Raw genomic sequence first — 18,993 nt, forward strand, 5'->3', positions numbered from 1 at the left:
AATTGGCTGTCACATTTCCTACATTACAACCGTTACTACACTTCAAAAGTACTTCATTGACTGCAAAGAGCTTTGAGACATCTGGTGGTCATGAAAAGCACTATATAAATGCAAGTGTTTCTTTTTGGAATGATTTCTGGGCTGAGATGGTTGTTCTATGAGGAGGGATTGAGTCAAATGAATCTATATTCTCTGGAGTTTAGAAGTATGAGGGGTGATCTCATTGTAGATGCTGAGAGGTAGTTTCCTCTGGCTGGAGAGTCCGGAACTCGAAGTCATAGTCTCAGGATAAGAGGCCAACCATTTAGGACTTAGATGAGGAGAAATGTCTTCACTTAGAGGGTTGGGTATCTTTGGTATTCTGTACCCCAGGGACTGTGGATACTCAGTCGGTGAGTATATTCCATGTTGAGATTGAGAGAATTTTGGGCACTAAGGGAATCAAGTGATATGGGAATAGGGCGGGAAAATAGACTTGATGCAGAAGTTCAGTCAGTATCTTGCTCAGTGGCAGAGCAGGCTCAAGGGGCCATATGGCCTACCCTTGCTACGATATCTTATAGATCTTAAAGTTCTTATGATCTGACTAAGAAAGCGTGCACTCAATTTATAGAAAGAGAATACATTTATTAAACATCTTAGTTGATAGCCTGTGGAGTAAAATAGAAGGAATTTGTATACCTGGGAGACATGATGGCCTCCTTTAAATTTGATTCTCATTTGCAGTCTGACCTGAATTATTCATCAATGTATTGGTCAATAACCTATATTTGTATTTATTGGTTAAAATTGGTTAAACATTTTGAACTGGTAAAGTAAAAAAAAAAATGTTTTATGCTTGTAGGTTTACCACCCAAGATCCCAGAATCTGAAATTCGTGATTTGTTTGGTGAGTTTGTTTATACTGTATGTTTTAAAAGGCATTTACAAATTTTAATATGTGTTCAGTTCCACTGTATGCAGAAATTTAAAGACTTCTCGATTAAAACTGCACCACTTCACAATACTGTTTCAATATTGTGAAGGATCTTACTGTTGTTTGTCATTATTCCAGTTTTCCTTGTGAGGTGGTGAGGGGTCCCACAGTTTTTCATTGCTTGAGGATAGATATCCTCCATTTCCCTTCATAATTTTTCTTGACTGCCCTCTCTGGTTGATGCAATAATTGTGGCCAATGGAGGAAGCCACCGTGGCCCATGCCACTCAATAGCTGATCCAGATGGACTGGCTTCACTCAGTATCTACCTCTGCTGCTAATAGTCTAACTGGCATTGGAAGGTTCCGAAAGAATCAGGAGTGCACTGTGTTCCACAAATCTGTGTCACATTAAAAAGCAGGGCTTAATTCTGAGTAAAAGTCAGTTCTGGAAATCAGCTGAATTGGCTGGGCAGCTAAAATCACATAGAGCCTGAGGAACTGGGTTTCCTCATGTGCGAATGAAAAATTGATGGTTTCTGCAGCAAAGTGATTGTTGGCATTCATACGATTCCAGCACTCGTAGACCTAGTTTGACTTTGTTTAATAACAACAAATCCAAGTACAAGTTTGTGGCATGCACAATGTATACAAATGATTCTCTTTCATGGTTTAGAATACGAAGGCATGCAACAGCGTATCGGGCTGATTTCAACCCCTTTCCCCGTCAGTCTGTTTTTGATGGATCCTTGCACCCTCCTCCCCCAATGTTTTTACTTATATGCCAGAATAGTGGGGGCCTAATTCAAATACCATACGAATTAGGAGCAGAAGCAGGCCATTCAGCCCGTCGAGCCTGCTCTGCCATTTAATAAGATCATGGCTGATCTGTTTCTGTCTCGAATTCCACACTCCCATTTGCCCCTGATAATCTTTGATTCCCTTGCCTAACAAGAATCTATCTATCTCCACCTGAAAAATATTCAATGACCCCGCCTCCACCACCTTCTGAGACAGGGAATTCCAAAGTCACACAAGCCTCAGAGAAAAAATTTCTCCTCGTCTCTGTCCGAAAAGGGCGACCCCTAATTTTAAAACAGTGCCCCCTAGTTCTGGACTCGCCTACAGGAGGAAACATCCCCTCCACACTCACCTTGTCAAGACTGCTCAAGATCATATATACTTCATTCAAGTCTCCCCTCACTCTTCTAAACTCCAGTGAAAACAAGCCCAGTCTGTCCAGCCTTTCCTCAAAAGACAACCTGCTCATTCCAGGTATCAATCTAGTAAACCTCCTCTGAACTGTCTCCAACGCATTCACATCCTTAAATAAGGAGACCAAAACTGCACACAGTATTCGAGATGTGGTCTCACCAGTGCCCTGTATAACTGAAGCATAACATCCTTACTTTTATTTTCAATTCCTTTCATAATGAAGGATAGCATTCCATTAGCCTTCTTTATTACTTGCTGTACCTGCATACTAACCTTTTATGACTCCTGCACTAGAACACCTAGATCCCTCTGTACCTTGGAATTAGTCAGTCGTTCCCCGTTTAAGTAATACTCTGCTTTTCTTATTCTTCCTGCCAAAGTGAAGAACTTCACATTTTCCCACAATATGCTCCATCTGCCAGATTTTTGCCCACTCACTCAACCTATCTATATCAGTCTGCAAGCTCCTTATGTCTTCTTCACAACATACTTTCCTACCTATCTTTGTGTCATCTGCAAATTTAGCTACCAAGCCATTGCTCCCCTCATCTAAGTTATTGATATCAATTGTAAAAGTTTACCCCTGGGGACTTAACTCGTCACATCCTGCCAATCAGAAAAGGACCCAATTAAGCATACTCTCTGTTTTCTGCCAGCCAGCCAGTCTTCTACCCATGCTAATACCCTGCACCATGAGCTCCTACATTTCCCAATAACCTTTTATGTGGCACCTTGTCAAATGCCTTCTGGAAATCCAACTACAGTACGTCAACGGGCTCCCGTTTATCCACAGCACTTGTTACTCCTTCAAAGAACTCCAATAAATTGGTTAAACATGATTTCTCTTTCACAAAACCATGCTAACAATTCCCGATGATCTTGAATTTTTCTAAGTGCCCGGCTATAGCCTCCTTAATGATCGATTCTAACACCTTCCCCACGACAGATGTCAAGCTAACTGGCCTAGAGTTACCTGTTATCTGCCTCCCTCCCTTCTTGAATAGAGGAGTTATATTTGCTACTTTCCAGTCTGATGGAACCTTTCCAGAATCTAGCAAATTTTGAAAAATTAACACCAACACATCTACGACCTCATTAGCCACCTCTTTTAACACCCTAGGATGAAGCCCATCAGGACCCCGGGACTTGTCAGCCCACAGCTCCATCAGTTTTGACAGTACCGCTTCCCTGGTGATTGTAATTTCACCAAGTTCCTCCCTTCCTTCCACCTTCTGATTTATAGCTATTACTGGAATGTTTTTAGTATCCTCTATAGTGAAGACACAAGCAAAATATTTGTTCATTTCATCCGTCATTTCTTTATTATCTGCTATTAACTCCCCATTCTCACTCGCTCGAGGAGCAACACTCACTTTACTTACTCCTATCCATTTTTACATTTCTAGCCAGCTTCCTCTCATACTCTAATTTCTTTCTCCTGATTAACCTTTTAGTCATTCTCTGCCGTTCTTGATATTCTGACCAATCATCTGACCTGCCACTCATCTTTGCACAGTTATATGCTTTTTCCTTAAGTTTGATGCTTTCCTTAACATCTTTAGTTAACCACAGATGGTGGGTCCTCCCCTTAGAGTTTTTCTTTATAGTAGGAATATTCTGAGATTTCTGAAACATCCCCTTATAAATGTCTGCCACTGTTTCTCTATTGATCTAACTCCTAGCCTAGTAACCCAGTTCACTTCAGCTAGCTCAGCTTTCATGCCCACATAGTAAGTCATTGGGATGCGCACGCCATTTCAACCATGACGCCTCAATGGTCCCAGGTGTTAATTGTATATTAATTGAGTGTTTAATTGTATTCACTTGGAGGGCATTAACTGGGGATTCACTGGATCGCAGAGTTGTTGCAGAGCAGAAGGAGGCCCACCTGGCTCTCTGAAAGAGCAATTCCTTCAGTACCTTCTCCCCATAACCCCTAGACTGAAACTGTAGTTATTGGATTTGGAGGTGTATTTATGTGATGTGTGTCTCTGTAAATAGAAGCTTAAAATGTGTAGCAATTAGGCTCCAATTTTATCTTTCACCACCTGGCTATCTGAAATGCAACATGGTACAGAGGATGGTTGCCTAAAGGCGAATGTTGGAAACTATGAAAAAAAACATTTCAGACATAAAACTAAAATCCTGGTGACTATTGTGGAAACTGACAAAAACAAGTTTAAATTGTGGGGATATGATTGCCCTCCGATGTTCTTGGAGTCTGAACCATATGACCAGTGGAAGAATGAAGTAGATGTGTGGACAGGGATTATGGCACTACCAAAGAGAAAACAAGGTATAGCCTTGGCGTTATCACTTCCTACAAGAAGTAAAGTCAGAAGTAAAGAATTTTGTGAGATGGATGCCCATCAATTGGATAGTGATGGAGGTTTGGACCTTCAATTTGAGTTCCACGATGAAATCTACAAGAAAGATGATCTGTTAAATGCCTCTGAGGCATGGTCAAAATGTAATAGATTTCAGAAAACAGATGGTCATTCCATGGAAGAATAGATAATGGATTTTAATAGATTCTATAATAGGCTGACAAAGTTCAATTTGGGGATCCCTGAATCTGTACTAATGTGTACACTACTGGATTGTGCTAAGATGTTTCATATTGTTACGACCAGACGAGAAAGAGGTCTAGGGTTCCCTTTCAGCATTCACCTGGTCTCACCGTAACAGAGTTTAATTTTAAACACACCATGTTTTTAGCTCCCCCTTGGTGAATCCTTGTTCACCCCTTTCCAATTATAAGGCAAAGAAACCAGCACAAACAGGCTTTCTTAGGTTTGAAGAAGAAAAGTTGAAATTTATTTAAACTTAAACTCTAATTTGGTTAACACCTACGGGTACACAACGTGCCCACGCTAGCATGCATACGCGATACACACATGCAGATAGAGACAGAAAAAAAACAGAAGAAATAAAATGGAAATGTTTGAGGCAATATCCGAGGAGATTTTTTTGTGTTACAGTTCTTCGAGCTCACTGTAGAGTCCTTGATTGTAGGTAGATCTTGCTTTTCGTGGGGCCCAGTATTCTTCTTAAACCTTGTTTGCTGTAGGAGACTTTTTGCTCTTGGGGTTCATGTGTCTTCAGCGGATTCAGAGGCTTGTGAGAAAGAGATGGGAGCAGACAGGAGAGAGATCTTCTCAGTCCAAGAGCAAACAGCTTTCTGCCCAAACTGTTTGTACAAATTCAAAAAACTCAGGTGGCCCAGCAGGTTAGTCATGTGACTAGCTAGTTTGGCCATGTCCGTGATCAAAAGTCCATTGTGGGTTGTATGTCAGGGAATGGCTGCTTGTCTTAACCTGTCTTAATTCTAGTAACTCTAGTAACAGTTTAAAATCGATGTTCGTGGCAAAATTAATGTGCCCCATTCTTGGCAGGTGGGGGCAGAGCACGACAATTTGGACAGGCGACTGGTTCAATTCTCAGAGAAGGAGACTTTAAAAAAAAAAAAAAATTCCTCAGGTCATTTCCTTCAGCCTTCACAGAACAAATGAGAAATTCTGTAGTGACACATAGCCGAAAAGAATCAATGATTACCAGATTTCGAAATAGTCAATGTACCGGATGTAGGTGTTTATAACAGAAGGATTAAAAGCAGGCAAAATGAGGTTGAAAGCACCGTTATTAGATCTGGCTATTATAGCAGAAGTCAAGATTAGAAGAACAATAATGGGTGAATTAATCCAAAGAATAATTAACTTCAGGTGTGACTTAAGTATCATTATGAGGTGAACTGCCCAAAACGAAGAGGCAGGATCATCGAAATGACATATAATGAAGAGAATTCTGAGGAAGAGGATGAAAGTAGTGTTGAATCCAAGCAAATTATACTGGTCACAAGGAGTTTAGTTCTGTAATGAATGTTTTAGTCGTGGACTCATTTAATTGAGTGGTATTACATAGTGCTTGTACTTCAATAGTATGTAGAACAAATTAGTTAAAATGTTCTCTTGATTCACTAAGTAGTGATAATTGATTAAAGGTTAAGGAATATAAAAGTACGATTATGCCTTAGGTTTGGCAACGACAACACTTTGATATCGTTAGTGAGTTGTTATTCCATGTAAAGGGGTGAGCCATTTTATCAGTACTGATGTAGTCTGTAGTGAGATACCTATGCTGTTGAGTAAACTTCTATGAAAAAGACACAAACAAAACTTGACATGGAGCACGATAAGGCAATTATTTTTGGGAAATCAGTTGATCTGTAGTTTATCCAGTCAGGCCATTTATTTTATTCCCTTAACAAAACCTGATGTTTCTTAACAGAGTGTTAGACAAATATTAATGGCATCGGCTGATAAGGATGAGAGAAAAAATACTATTAGGAGCATTTCCATTTTTGTTAACTTTTGATCATTTTTGATTTAAAACTGAAAAGAATTCCATAGATGCTGGGATCTTGGGTGCTTTTTTTAAAAAGGGAGGTCACCAGAAGGTTTGACATCAGTTTGAACTGTACGCACCTGTTTTCAAATAACTCAGCAGGAGTTGTTTTTTGACTTGGGGAGACGTTTACAAGAAGTGACAGGTCAGGATTTCTAGACATCAGGAGACTTGACTTCTGGAAAGTTTTGGTTTCAATTTGAACAGTTAAAAATGCCAGTTGCTTCTTGCCTGCCAGAAGAAGACAGCTCATCTTTCTCTCTTGAAGGGAAACCCTCTGTTTCCAATGTGGCAGATTCCTATTTCCTCCTATATTTGAAAAAACCATGCATCTTTGAAGGAACTTTGCATCAAATGTGTGGGAACTGAAACTTTGTTGCTGCATTCCTGCTGTATGACCTATTTGGAGTTTCTGTAGCTTTTTGAAATTTATTTTTTATTCATTCATGGGATGTGGGCGTCGCTAGCCAGGCCAGCATTTATTGCCCATCCCTAATTGCCTTTGAGAAGGTGACGGTGAGCTGCCTTCTTGAACCACTGCAGTCCATGTCGGGTAGGTACACCCACAGTGCTGTTAGGAAGGGAGTTCCAGGATTTTGACCCAGTGACAGTGAAGGAACGGCAATATAGTTCCAAGTCAGGATGGTGTGTGACTTGGAGGGGAACTTGCAGGTGGTGGTGTTTCCCATGCATTTGCTGTCCTTGTCCTTCTAATTGGTAGAGGTCGCGAGTTTGGAAGGTGCTGTCTAAGGAGCCTTGGTACGTTGCTGTAGTGCATCTTGTAGATGGTACACACTACTACCACTGTGCGTCGGTGGTGGAGGGAGTGAATGTTTGTGGATGGGATGCCAATCAAGTGGGCTTCTTTGTCCTGGATGGTGTCAAGCTTCTTTAGTGTTGTTGAAGCTGCACCCATCCAGGCAAGTGGAGAGTATTCCATCACACTCCTGACTTGTGCCTTGTAGATGGTGGACAGGCTTTGGGGAGTCAGGAGGTGAGTTACTCGCCGCAGGATTCCTAGCCTCTGGCCTGCTCTTGTGGCCACGGTATTTATTTGGCTACTCCGGTTCATGTTTCTGGTCAATAGTAGCCCCTAGGATGTTGATAGTGGGGGATTCAGTGATGGTAATGCCATTGAATGTCAAGGGGAGATGGTTAGATTCTCTCTTGTTGGAGATGGTCATTGCCTGGTACTTGTGTGGCGCGAATGTTACTTGCTACTTATCAGCCCAAGCCTGGATATTGTCCAGGTCTTGCTGCATTTCTACACAGATTGCTTCAGTCTCTGAGGAGTCACGAATGGTGCTGAACATTGTGCAATCATCAGCGAACATCCCCACTTCTGACCTTATGATTGAAGGAAGGTCATTGATGAAGCAGCTGAAGATGGATGGGCCTAGGACACTACCCTGAGGAACTCGTGCAGTGATGTCTTGGAGCTCAGATGATTGACCTCCAACAACCACAACCATCTTCCTTTGCACTAGGTATCACTCCAGCCAGCGGAGGGTTTCCCCCCTGATTCCCATTGACTCCAGTTTTGCCAATGCTCCTTGATGCCATATTCGGTCAAATGCTGGGCAATCAGTCTCACCTCACCTCGAGTTCAGCTCTTTTGTCCATGTTTGAACCAAGGCTGTAATGAGGTCAGGAGCTGAGTGGCCCTGGCAGAACCCAAACTGAGCATCACTGAGCAGGTTATTGCTAAGCCGCTTGATGGCACTGTTGATGACACCTTCCATCACTTTACTGATGATTGAGAGTAGGCTGATGGGGTGGTATTTGGCCGGGTTGGACTTGTCCTGCTTTTTGTGTACAGGACATACCTGGGCAATTTTCCACATTGCAGGGTAGATGCCAGTGTTGTAGCTGTACTGAAACAGCTTGGCTAGGGGCGCGGCAAGTTCTGGAGCACAGGTCTTCAGTACTATTGTCGGAATATTGTCAGTGCCCATAGCCTTTGTAGTATCCAGTGCCTTCAGTCATTTCTTGATATCACGCAGAGTGAATCGAATTGGCTGAAGTCTGGCATCTGTGATGCTGGGGACCTCAGGAGGAGGCTGAGATGGATCATCAACTCAGCACTTCTGGCTGAAAATGTTGCAAATGCTTTAGCCTTATCTTTCGCACTGATGTGCTGGGCTCCCCCATCATTAAGGATGGGGATATTTGTGGAGCCACCACCTCCAGTTGTTTAATTGTCGACCACCATTCATGACTGGATGTGGCAGGACTGCAGAGCTTAGATCTGATCCGTTGGTTATGGGATCACTTAGCTCAATCTATCGCATGCTCCTTATGCAGTTTTGCATGCAGATAGTCCTGTGTTGTAGCTTCACCAGGTTGACAATTCAATTTGAGGTATGCCTGGTGCTGCTCCTGGCATGCCCTCCTGCACTCTTTATTGAACCAGGGTTAGTCTCCTGGCTTGATGGTAATGGTAGAGTGGGGGATATGCTAGGCCATGAGGTTACAGATTGTTGTTGAGTACAATTCTGCAGCTGCTGACGGCCCACAGTGCCTCATGGATGCCCATTTTTGCATTACTAGATCTGTTCGAAATCTATCCCATTTAGCACGGTGGTAGTGCCAGACAATAGGAAGGAGGGTGTCCTCACTGTGAAGGCGGGACTTTGTCTCCACAACAACTGTGCGGTGGTCACTCCTACCAATACTGTCATGGGCAGATGCATCTGCAGCAGGCAGATTGGTGAGGACGAGGTCAAGTATGTTTTCCCCTCTTGTTGATTCCCTCACCACCTGCCACATACACAGTCTGGCAGATATGTCCTTTAGGATTCGGCCAGCTCGGTCAGTAGTGGTGCTACCGAGCCACTCTTGGTGATGGAGATTGAAGTCCCCCACCCAGAGTACATTCTGTGCCCTCGCCACCCTCAGTGCTTCCTCTAAGTGGTATTCAACATGGAGGAGTACTGACTCATCAGCTGAGGGAGGGTGGTAGGTGGTAATCTGCAGGAGCTTTCCTTGCCCAGGTTTGACCTGATGCCATGAGACTTCATGGGGTCCAGAGTTGATATTGAGGACTCCCAGGGCAACTTCCTCCCGCCTGTATACCACTGTACGGCCACCTCTGCTGGGTCTGTCCTGCCGGTGGGACAGGACATACCCAGGGATGGTGATGGCAGTGTCTGGGACATTGTCAGGTATGATTCTGTGAGTATGACTATGTCAGGCTGTTGCTTGACTAGCCTGTGTGACAGCTCTCCCAACTTTGGCACAAGCCCCCAGATGTTAGTAAGAAGGACTTTGCAGGGTTGACAGGGCTGGGTTTCCGGTGCCTAGGTCGATGCCGGGTGGTCCATCCGGTTTCATTCCTTTTTATTGACTTCGTAGCGGTTAGATACAACTGAGTGGCTTGCTGGGCCATTTCAGAGGGCATGTAAGAGTCAAGCACATTGCTGTGGGTCTGGAGTCACATGTAGACCAGACCAGGTAAGTACAGCAGATTTCCTCCCCTAAAGGACCTTAGTGAACCAGATGGGTTTTTACAACAATTGACAATGGTTTCAGGCTATCATTAGACTAGTTTTTTAATTCCAGATTTATTAATCGAATTCAAATTCCACCTTCTGCTGTGGTGGGATTTGAACCCGTGCCCCCAGAGCAATACCCTAGGTCTCTGGGTTACTAGTCCAGTGACAATACCACTATGCCACCACCTCCCCCGCATCTCTTGGAAAACCTACCCAAACTGATCATCAACATTGCCTGGAAAGAACTGTTCTAGGAATATCCCATTTACAGCATTTGGGATGCCTAACCAAAAGAAAGGACATCTGTCCATACCTTCTTTTCAGCCTGAATTTTTTTTTATTCCTTCTATTTCTTTGTAACAGCTGTAAACAAAGAATCCCTTTGTGTGTGTGTGTGTGTGTGTGTGTGTGTGTGTGTTTGTGTGTCTGTGTGTAGGATACATAAGGGGCTTTAATATTCCAATTTGTGTGTATGTTTTACGTTATTATTATTTAGGACTTGGTTTATAATAGACATATAGTTTTGTTGTTTATTAAAGAAACTTAGTTGGTGTGCTTTACTCTGGGAAAAATAGAGTATATGGTTGACCAGATCGGTAAGAGGGAGAATTTAAATATATGTTGTGACCTTTGGAGAAATGGGACTGAATTAACAGTGCACTCCTCCCGCCTCAGTCATGACAATACAAATTGCCTTAAAGTTACATAGATTATTTTCTTATTCTGCTTGTCAACAGTTAAAATTTCAACCAAAAGATGCAGGTGTAGTTGATGGGAGGTTAATCAAAGAGATTAGTGAGAATTATAAAATTTGTAAGAAGTATCGAAGGAAATATAATGTCCTATAATAAACCTTCTATTGGCACTTGACTTGAACAAAATAGTTGCCATGCATCTAAAGGTATGGGGCTAAGACAGAAATATTTGTATCCTACCTTTTATTGACCTGACTGCCATATTTAATATTCCAATCTATAGTAAGGACAAAAGGGTTATTATAGACAAAATAATGGGGAAATGGATAGGGACTGGACTTCGCACACCAGCAAAGTTTCTGACTGATAATGGAGGTGAATTTGCTAGCAGTGTGTTCAGGAATATGTGTGAAAACATGAATATCACTGTCATGAGTACAGCAGCTGAGAGTCCTTTTAGCAATGGTCTTTGTGATCGATGAAATGGGCCAGAAAAGTTTAGCTGATCAACCAGATTGTAAATTGACAGCTGCCCTACCATGGGCAGTTCATGCAAAGAATTTTCTCCATATGGTTGAAGGATATAGCCTCTCAGCTAATCTGTAGATGAAATCCCAAATTGCCCACTGTTCTTTTGATAATCCTCCTGTTCTGGAAGGTATTAACATTAGTTCCTGATGGAGGTGGTCCACAAAATGGTCACCCAGTCTGCATTTAGTCTTTAAGTTTTAAATATTGGTTGAATGTTGTTGATAGCCAAAAAGTAAGGTCCATGGACTAGCAACAGCAACTTATTTTTATATAGCACCTTTGACGTAATTAAATGTCCCAAGGCACTATACAGGAGCATTATAAAACAAAGTATGACATCAAGCCACAAAAGGAGATATTCGGTCAGATGAGCAAAAAGCTTGGTTTTAAGGAATATCTTAAAGGAGGAAAGCAAGGTAGAGAGGCAGAGAGATGTAGGGAAGGTAGTCCAGAGCTTGGGCCTAGGCATCTGACGGCACGGCCACCAGTGCTGAAGTGATTAAAATCAGGGATTGTTACAGCCACGTGGTGTGACGTGGGTGGTTCCTAATGTTCAACTCCCCACCTGACCGCAGCAAGTGCATTTGTTTTGAAAGTTTAACCCCTTGGTGTTTTATTTTTCAAATAACCAGATAGCGACAGGTTTTCTTGTAGGTTTTAAAAAACAGAAAGTCAATTGTTTATTGATCAATATGCCTTATCCCGAAATTGTCGCAACCTCATTCACTCACGCATTTGCTTACGCACGCGCGCGCACACACACACACACACACACACACACACACACACACACACAAAGAAACAGATAGAGAAGGGAAAGAGGTAGGTGGGTTTTAGTGGGGGAGAAGGGTTACGATAAACCTGTTGAATTCTCTTGAGATTTAAGTTCTAGATTAGGGTTGTCCGACATACAGCCCACAGGCCAGGATCTGGCCCACCAAAAGTTTCCATCTGGCCCGCAGGTGTAAATTGTACCTCATCCTCACCAGGGGTCCGTGACTGAAGATGAAAAATTTCCCTTTGTCGTCTTTTTGCAGACCAGCTTTTAAACAATTTGCACTGTCAGTTTCACAGCTGACAGCTGCTGACATCAGGAACAGCAGTTTCCCAACATCAGGCAGATTCGGGGTTTTCCGGCAGGCTTTTAAATTAGCCCAAATCTGTCTGAAGTTGGAAAACTGCTGTTTCTGATGTCAGCAACTGACAGCTGTGAAACTGACCGCGAATTTAAACAAAACTGACCAACCATATGCTGAGCATTCCTGCTCTCTACAACTGTCGGAGAGAGAGAGGTGGGAGAGGACAGAGAGACAGACAGACATAGAAAGAGAAAGAGGGACAGAGAGAGGGGGGACAGACAGAAATGGAGAGAGAGAAAGTGGGACAAAGAGAGAGGGAGAGGAGGACTGAGAGAGGGAGAGAAGAGTGATCAAGATCACTTCTGACAGATGGACATCTATCCGGAATACTCTGCATCGCTGCAAATGTGTGGGCAAACATTGACTACAACTGCAAGCAAATGAATGCCAAGTATCTACTAAATCAGTTCCAACATAGTGAAAAGAAAGTAAGTCAATAAATTAGTCTTCTTATTTAAAGCTTCTTCACATTTGTTGTTGTTTTGATTATTGGTAAGATCAATTTTTAATGCCTTTATCTTTCCAACATTATCACAACGGCCCCTGTTGTAAAACAAAAATTGTAATGTGCCCCCCCGCCCACACAAAAAGGTTGGACAGCCCTGTTCTAGATAGTTGCAGGCCTGATATGATTTAGATTTCTCTCTTGATTGAAGGTTCGGTTGAAGATGGTGGGTCACTTCCAGCTCTCTCTCTGCTGTACTATGGAGATGTTGGATTTTTCAGCAGGGTCGGTGCTTTCTGGCTTGCTGGAATGCCAGCTGTTACAAGTAGCTTCACCCTCAGAGTCAGTCTCTCTCTCTCTCTCTCTCTCTCTCAGGATGTCTGTTTTAAGATAAAACTGTCACTTCTCACCTCCTGTTAGGAGACATTCTGGTTTCTTACCCATGTTGATCTTGGTGAACAATGGCCAGGATGTGGTTACTTCACATCACCTTTGTTTTAGAAGATGACACCCAATTCTGGAATGTTTTTAGGATAGGTATGAGATGGGTTTCATTAACACCTTTTGGCTTTGAAAATTTATTCTTTGTCTTTGTCAGACTGTTTGAATGCACAAAAGTTTTTCTTCTGAGGCCACTTTGGACCATTGTTCAGTTTTAAAAATAAAGGTTTGTTTTTTTAAAGACAAAGACTGTTTTCTCATAAGTCTTCAGAGTTACTCCGTGGATGTTGTATCATTGCACCTTCGATGTGTGTGACTTGATGCACAAGAGGCCAGAGTATCTTGAAGGTTAGTGGGGCTGGAAGAGTTGACAGAAATAGGGAGGGGCGAGGCCATGGAAGGATTTGAAAACAAGGATGAGAATTTTAAAGTCAAGACTTTGCTTGACCTGGAGCCAATGTAGGTCAGTGAGGACAGGGGTGATAGGAGGACGGGCCTTGGTGCGAGTTAGGACATGGGCAGCAGAGTTTTGGATGACCTCAAGTTTACGTAGGGTAGAATATAGGAGACCAGCCAGGAGTGCATTGGAATAGTCAAGCCTAGAGGCAGCGAAGGCATGATTGAGGGTTTCAGCCACAGATGAGCTCAGAAAGGGATGAAGTCATCTTTTGTTACAGAGGTGGAAATAGGCGTTCTGAGTGATGGCATAAATATGAGATTGGAAGCTCATCTTGGGAGTCAAATGTGACAGAATGTGGTGAAATGAGGTAAAAGAGTGGAAAGTAAGAAAGCACAGTACCAGTACAGATTATGAGTTCAGAAGTGACTCAGAAAACAATCACGAACTGGAGAAAGAACCTCCAATAGTGCAAGAGGGAGATCTTGCACTAGTAGACCCTACAGACATAAAAATAGAAGAGGGTACAGCTTCAATCGATGAAATAAAGGCAGCAGAACAGTTGCGTAACAGAACTAGAAGTAGAAGTCCTCATTGTTAATAATATATTAATTGTGTTTAATGAAATGCAGGTGATGGGCATCAATTGGTGATTCACTTTGATCTCTATAAATAGACACAGCCTCAAATTGTGGTTGTTGGGTTAGGAGGTGTATACTTGTAATGTGTAACTCTGTAACTAAATATAAAAGTGTGTCAAGATTGGCTCCAGTTCTAACCTTCACCAACTGGCTTTCTGGCATATAACACTCACGATTGTGAAGTTTTGGTGGCTGCCAATAAATATGAGGATAAACTAAGAGAGGCAAAACAAAGGGAGATAAATGGTTGGAGAGAGTTTGGAGTTTATTCTGAGGTACCAGATGAGGGTCAACCAGATTTGTCGCCCTGGTGCATTTGTACTAAAAAAGTTCTTGCAGATGAGAGTTATAAGGCTAAAGCGAGGCTCATAGCTCAGGGTTTTGAAGAGCAACTGGGTGATACAGAAGTTAGAGTGGTGTCTCCCACTTCTCAAAAAGTAATCATAAAAATCTGTTTAGCTCTTTTGGCCACATATTCATGGGAGTATAGGTCAATCGACATAAAAGATGCATTTTTGCAGGGCATTATTTTTCCAAGAAGTGTTTCTGATACCACCTAAAGAGGCAGCAGATGCAGAAGGAAAATAATGGAAACTAAACAAATACGTCTATGGCCTGAATGATACTTCCAGGGTGTGGTATTTTTCAGTGAAATCTGTTTTGCTGAAAATAGGTTGTGTTCAACTAAAAACAGATCCCACAATGTTTTATTGGTATCATAAGGAAAGCTTTCATACATCTTCATGATGCGTGTTGATGGTTACTTATGGGGTGGCACTGTGAAATTTGAGAAATGTGTTATTAATAAAATTAGAACAGAATTTAAAATTGAGAGTTAGGATTGTGAGGCTTTTAAATATATTGGTTCAGAAATCATGCAAAGTTGGTCCAGTACAATTTGAAATCAACAATCCTATTCGGAGAGTGTTACTCCCACCCTGGTTAATCATAGTAAGTCATCACAGAAAGATGATGTTGCACCTAAAGAAGAGACAGAGCAATTGTGAAGCTTGATTGGTGAGTTGAACTGGTTGAGCACTCAGACTAGACTAGATGCTAGTTTTGATACTATGCTAGTTTAAGTACTATGAAGAAACACTCTAAATTCGAGAATGATTTAAGGGTAAATAAAGCATTAAAATATTAAATCTGGATAAATGCTTGCTTAAGTTCCCATCCTTAGATAACCAGAGAACATGAAGATAGTCATTTTTTAGTGATACTTCACATGCTAATCTTCCTGATCTGTATTCTAGTGCAGCTGGTTTCATAATGTTTCTGATGGGTGGGAAGCTAAGAAAATAAAAAGGGTTTTTAAAAGTACATTGGTTGCTGGAACACTGGCTCTTGTGGAAGCAGTGAATATGGGATTATATTTCTCAAAAATGTTAAGTGACATTTTGTACTATGAGCATACTGAAGATAGTATATCCATTGAATGTTATGTGGATAATATACACTCTGTGAAAAGTGTGAGTTAGAGAAAGTTACAGATTGATTTTGCTGGCTTGAAACATATACTGGAGAGAAAGGAAAGCTCCAAAAATTAAATGGGTAGATTCAAGCCACCACTGTCAGATTGTTTAATTAAAATAACTGCATGCAGGAAGAAATTGTTCAGGGTCAGAGAGGAGGGGTGTCTCACAATGTAATGCTTTGTACTGTTCCAAGTGCTTTGTTTTTTACAAAAGAGCTGTGTGTCTTTAAGACTGAGAAAAGGATTTCTCTAGGAACAGTGAATGCTGAACTGGGTGGGGCACTTGCAAGGCAATCTGTTTTTCCAAGCCACTCAGCTGAGAGAAATGACTGTCACATGATTGGCTGCTGGGGAGATTTTAGTTTCTCCTTTGCAAGAAAAGGCCAGTTTTTGACTGGAATCTGTTCTGGAGACCAGAACAAGAGAACTCCCTCTGAAAGAAATCTAAAGACAAGTTTGCTGCTAGAAGGGTTAGGAAGACAGCCCAGAAACTCTTTCTCTTGGAAAATAATTCCTGTATCAAGGGAAATTCTAATCCCTTCATGAAGATAAAAGTATTCAGCCTGGAGCTCGGTGACCAGTGGTGTTCCGCAGGGATCTGTTCTGGGACCTCTGCTCTTTGTGATTTTTATAAATGACTTGGATGAGGAAGTGGAAGGCTGGGTTAGCAAGTTTGCCATTGACACGAAGGTTGCTGGAGTTGTGGATAGTGTGGAAGGCTGTTGTAGGTTGCAACGGGACATTGACAGGATGCAGAGCTGGGCTGAGAAGTGGCAGATGGAGTTCAACCTGGAAAAGTGTGAAGTGATTCATTTTGGAACGTCGAATTTGAATGCAGAATACAGGCTTAAAGACAGGATTCTTGGTAGTGTGGAGGAACAGAGGGATCCTGGGGTCCACGTCCATAGATCGCTCCAAGTTGCCACCCAAGTTGATAGGGTTGTTAAGAAGGCGTATGGTGTGTTGGCTTTCATTAACAGGGGGATTGAGTTTAAGAGCCGCGAGGTTATGCTGCAGCTCTATAAGGCCCTGGTTAGACCACACTTGGAATATTGTGTTCATTTCTGGTCGCCTCATTATAGGAAGGATGTGGAAGCTTTAGAGAGGGTGCAGAGGAGATTTACTAGGATGCTGCCTGGACTGGAGGGCATGTCTTATGAAGAAAGGTTGAGGGAGCTAGGGCTTTTCTCATTGGAGCGAAGAAGGTTGAGAGGTGACTTGATAGAGGTGTACAAGATGATGAGAGGCATAGATAGAGTGGATAGCCAGAAACTTTTTCCCAGGGCGGAAAGGGCTATCACCAGGGGGCATAATTTTAAGGTGATTGGAGGAAGGTTTCGGGGAGATGTCAGAGGTAGGTTCTTTACACAGAGAGTGGTGGGTGCGTGGAATGCACTGCCAGCGGTGGTAGTAGAAGCAGATACATTAGGGACATTTAAGCGACTCTTGGATAGGTACATGGATGATAGTAGAATGAAGGGTGTGTAGGTAGTTTGATCTTAGAGTTGGTTAAAGGTTCGGCGCAACATCGTGGGCCGAAGGGCCTGTACTGTGCTGTACTGTTTACTGTTCCATGTTCTAAAAGAACTTAGAAGGAATTGCAAATCAAAAGGTATGGGAGCTGAAACCCTTGTGGCTGTTTATGCCTGAAGAGAGAGAAAAGACCCAGGCAGAGGAGTTGCAACACTCTGTGGAGAATCACTGCTTTGGAGGAAGGCTCCTTTGCTGATAGGAAGCCTGCATTGCTGAAGGTTGTCTCCAGTCTCTGAAAATCTCTACCTCAAGTGTGAATCCTGTTGCATTGTTGTGTTTTTTGGAAGCTCCTGAAATCTCAAGACGTTTCTACTGTTGGACTACTACTTTAAAATGTAAATAGACCTGTTGCTACAACCTGTTGCTGAAAGATCTGTGTGACGCCTGCTGCAGATAAGTTGCCTTGAATGCCTACCCACCACAGACTGTTCATTAATTTCACCTGGAAACGTTGAATGGCGTCTGACTATTCAACTCTGGGACATCTCACCGATCAGGAAATATTTATACCAGAAGTTATAACCCAGTTATTTTATTATTCCTAAGAAACAGTTCTAAGTTAAACCAATCTTTTAAAAACTGATTAACCATTGATTTTTGAATGTATGTGTGTGCATGAGGGTTAGTAAGAATAAGAAGTTATAAAATCTGTTCATACATAGAGATTCATCTTATTATCATTTAAAATTGGTTTATCAATAAATAGTTAATTTTGTTATTGTTTAAAGAAACCTGGTTTGGCATGCTTTATTCTGGGGAATAAATATGGTGTTTAATTTGGCTAATTTCCTGTAGGTGGGAAACTTTATGTTATGATGTGTGGAGTAGCGGGACTGAATTAACAGTGCATTATTCCTGCCTTGGTTGTAACAGTACAGAATAGGGAAGCTTTTGGTTTCATTTTTTTTAAATTTTAGTTGTACATAGATTTTTCTTAAAGAGAGGGAATCTGTTGATTCTGTATTAATTGAGTGCTTTATTGTATTCGGGTAGTGTGCATTAACTGGGGATTCGCTAGAAGCAGATTGAAACTCTGGTTGTTGGGTTTGGAGGTTCATGTTTGTAATATGTGGCTCTGTAAGTAACTGCTTATAAAGTCTGTAAAGATTAGACTCTAGTTCTATCCTTCATTGCCTGGCTATCTGAAATAGAACACCAGGTCCATCAGCAAAAGTTTGCAGCCACAAAGATCCAGGCCCAGGTTAGTCTGTGTCTTCATTTTTACTAGTTTCTTGTGTCCCAAGAGGAGCAGGAAGACATGGTAATCTTCCTTCTGCCTACCAATTTTGACTTCCAACGGTGACACCATTCCTGCCGGTTTTAAGTTAGAATTAGAATTGGGACATATAAATGAGACCTGGGGTTTAAAACATCCCTGGCTTCATGGTTTAAGGAGCCAGATGGTTTACCACTGCTTTGCTACTCACAGCCTGCCACAACCCCACCCTACCAACACTTCCCACCCTGAGATAAAGTCAACCCTTATGTATGAAATTCAGGACCAATCCATGTAGCAGATTTGAGGCACAAAAGAGAAACTGTTACAGGGAAGAAAGGCTCCAGCCTTCACTGACCAGTGTCTGAGTAATATGGAAGATGGCGGGGGTTTGATCTCACAGCTTCATGCCTATTTGCCAAATTACTTCGATTTTGCTAAACACCGGAC

The 18,993-nt window shown here is 42.1% G+C and overlaps 1 protein-coding gene across 1 annotated transcript in view; it reads left to right on the top strand.

Annotated features, from left to right (window-relative positions):
- The window catches only part of LOC137383843 (probable thiopurine S-methyltransferase), a 96,668-nt gene that overhangs the window by 63,128 nt on the left and 14,547 nt on the right, over window positions 1–18,993 (top strand). Inside the window, exon 8 of the mRNA XM_068057143.1 lies at window positions 845–889. Coding sequence (XP_067913244.1) covers window positions 845–889 — 45 coding nt within the window. The remainder of the gene's footprint in view (window positions 1–844; window positions 890–18,993) is intronic.

The sequence above is a fragment of the Heterodontus francisci genome, chromosome 2 (assembly GCF_036365525.1).
Source record: "Heterodontus francisci isolate sHetFra1 chromosome 2, sHetFra1.hap1, whole genome shotgun sequence".
In the NCBI taxonomy this organism is placed as follows: Eukaryota; Metazoa; Chordata; class Chondrichthyes; order Heterodontiformes; family Heterodontidae; genus Heterodontus; species Heterodontus francisci.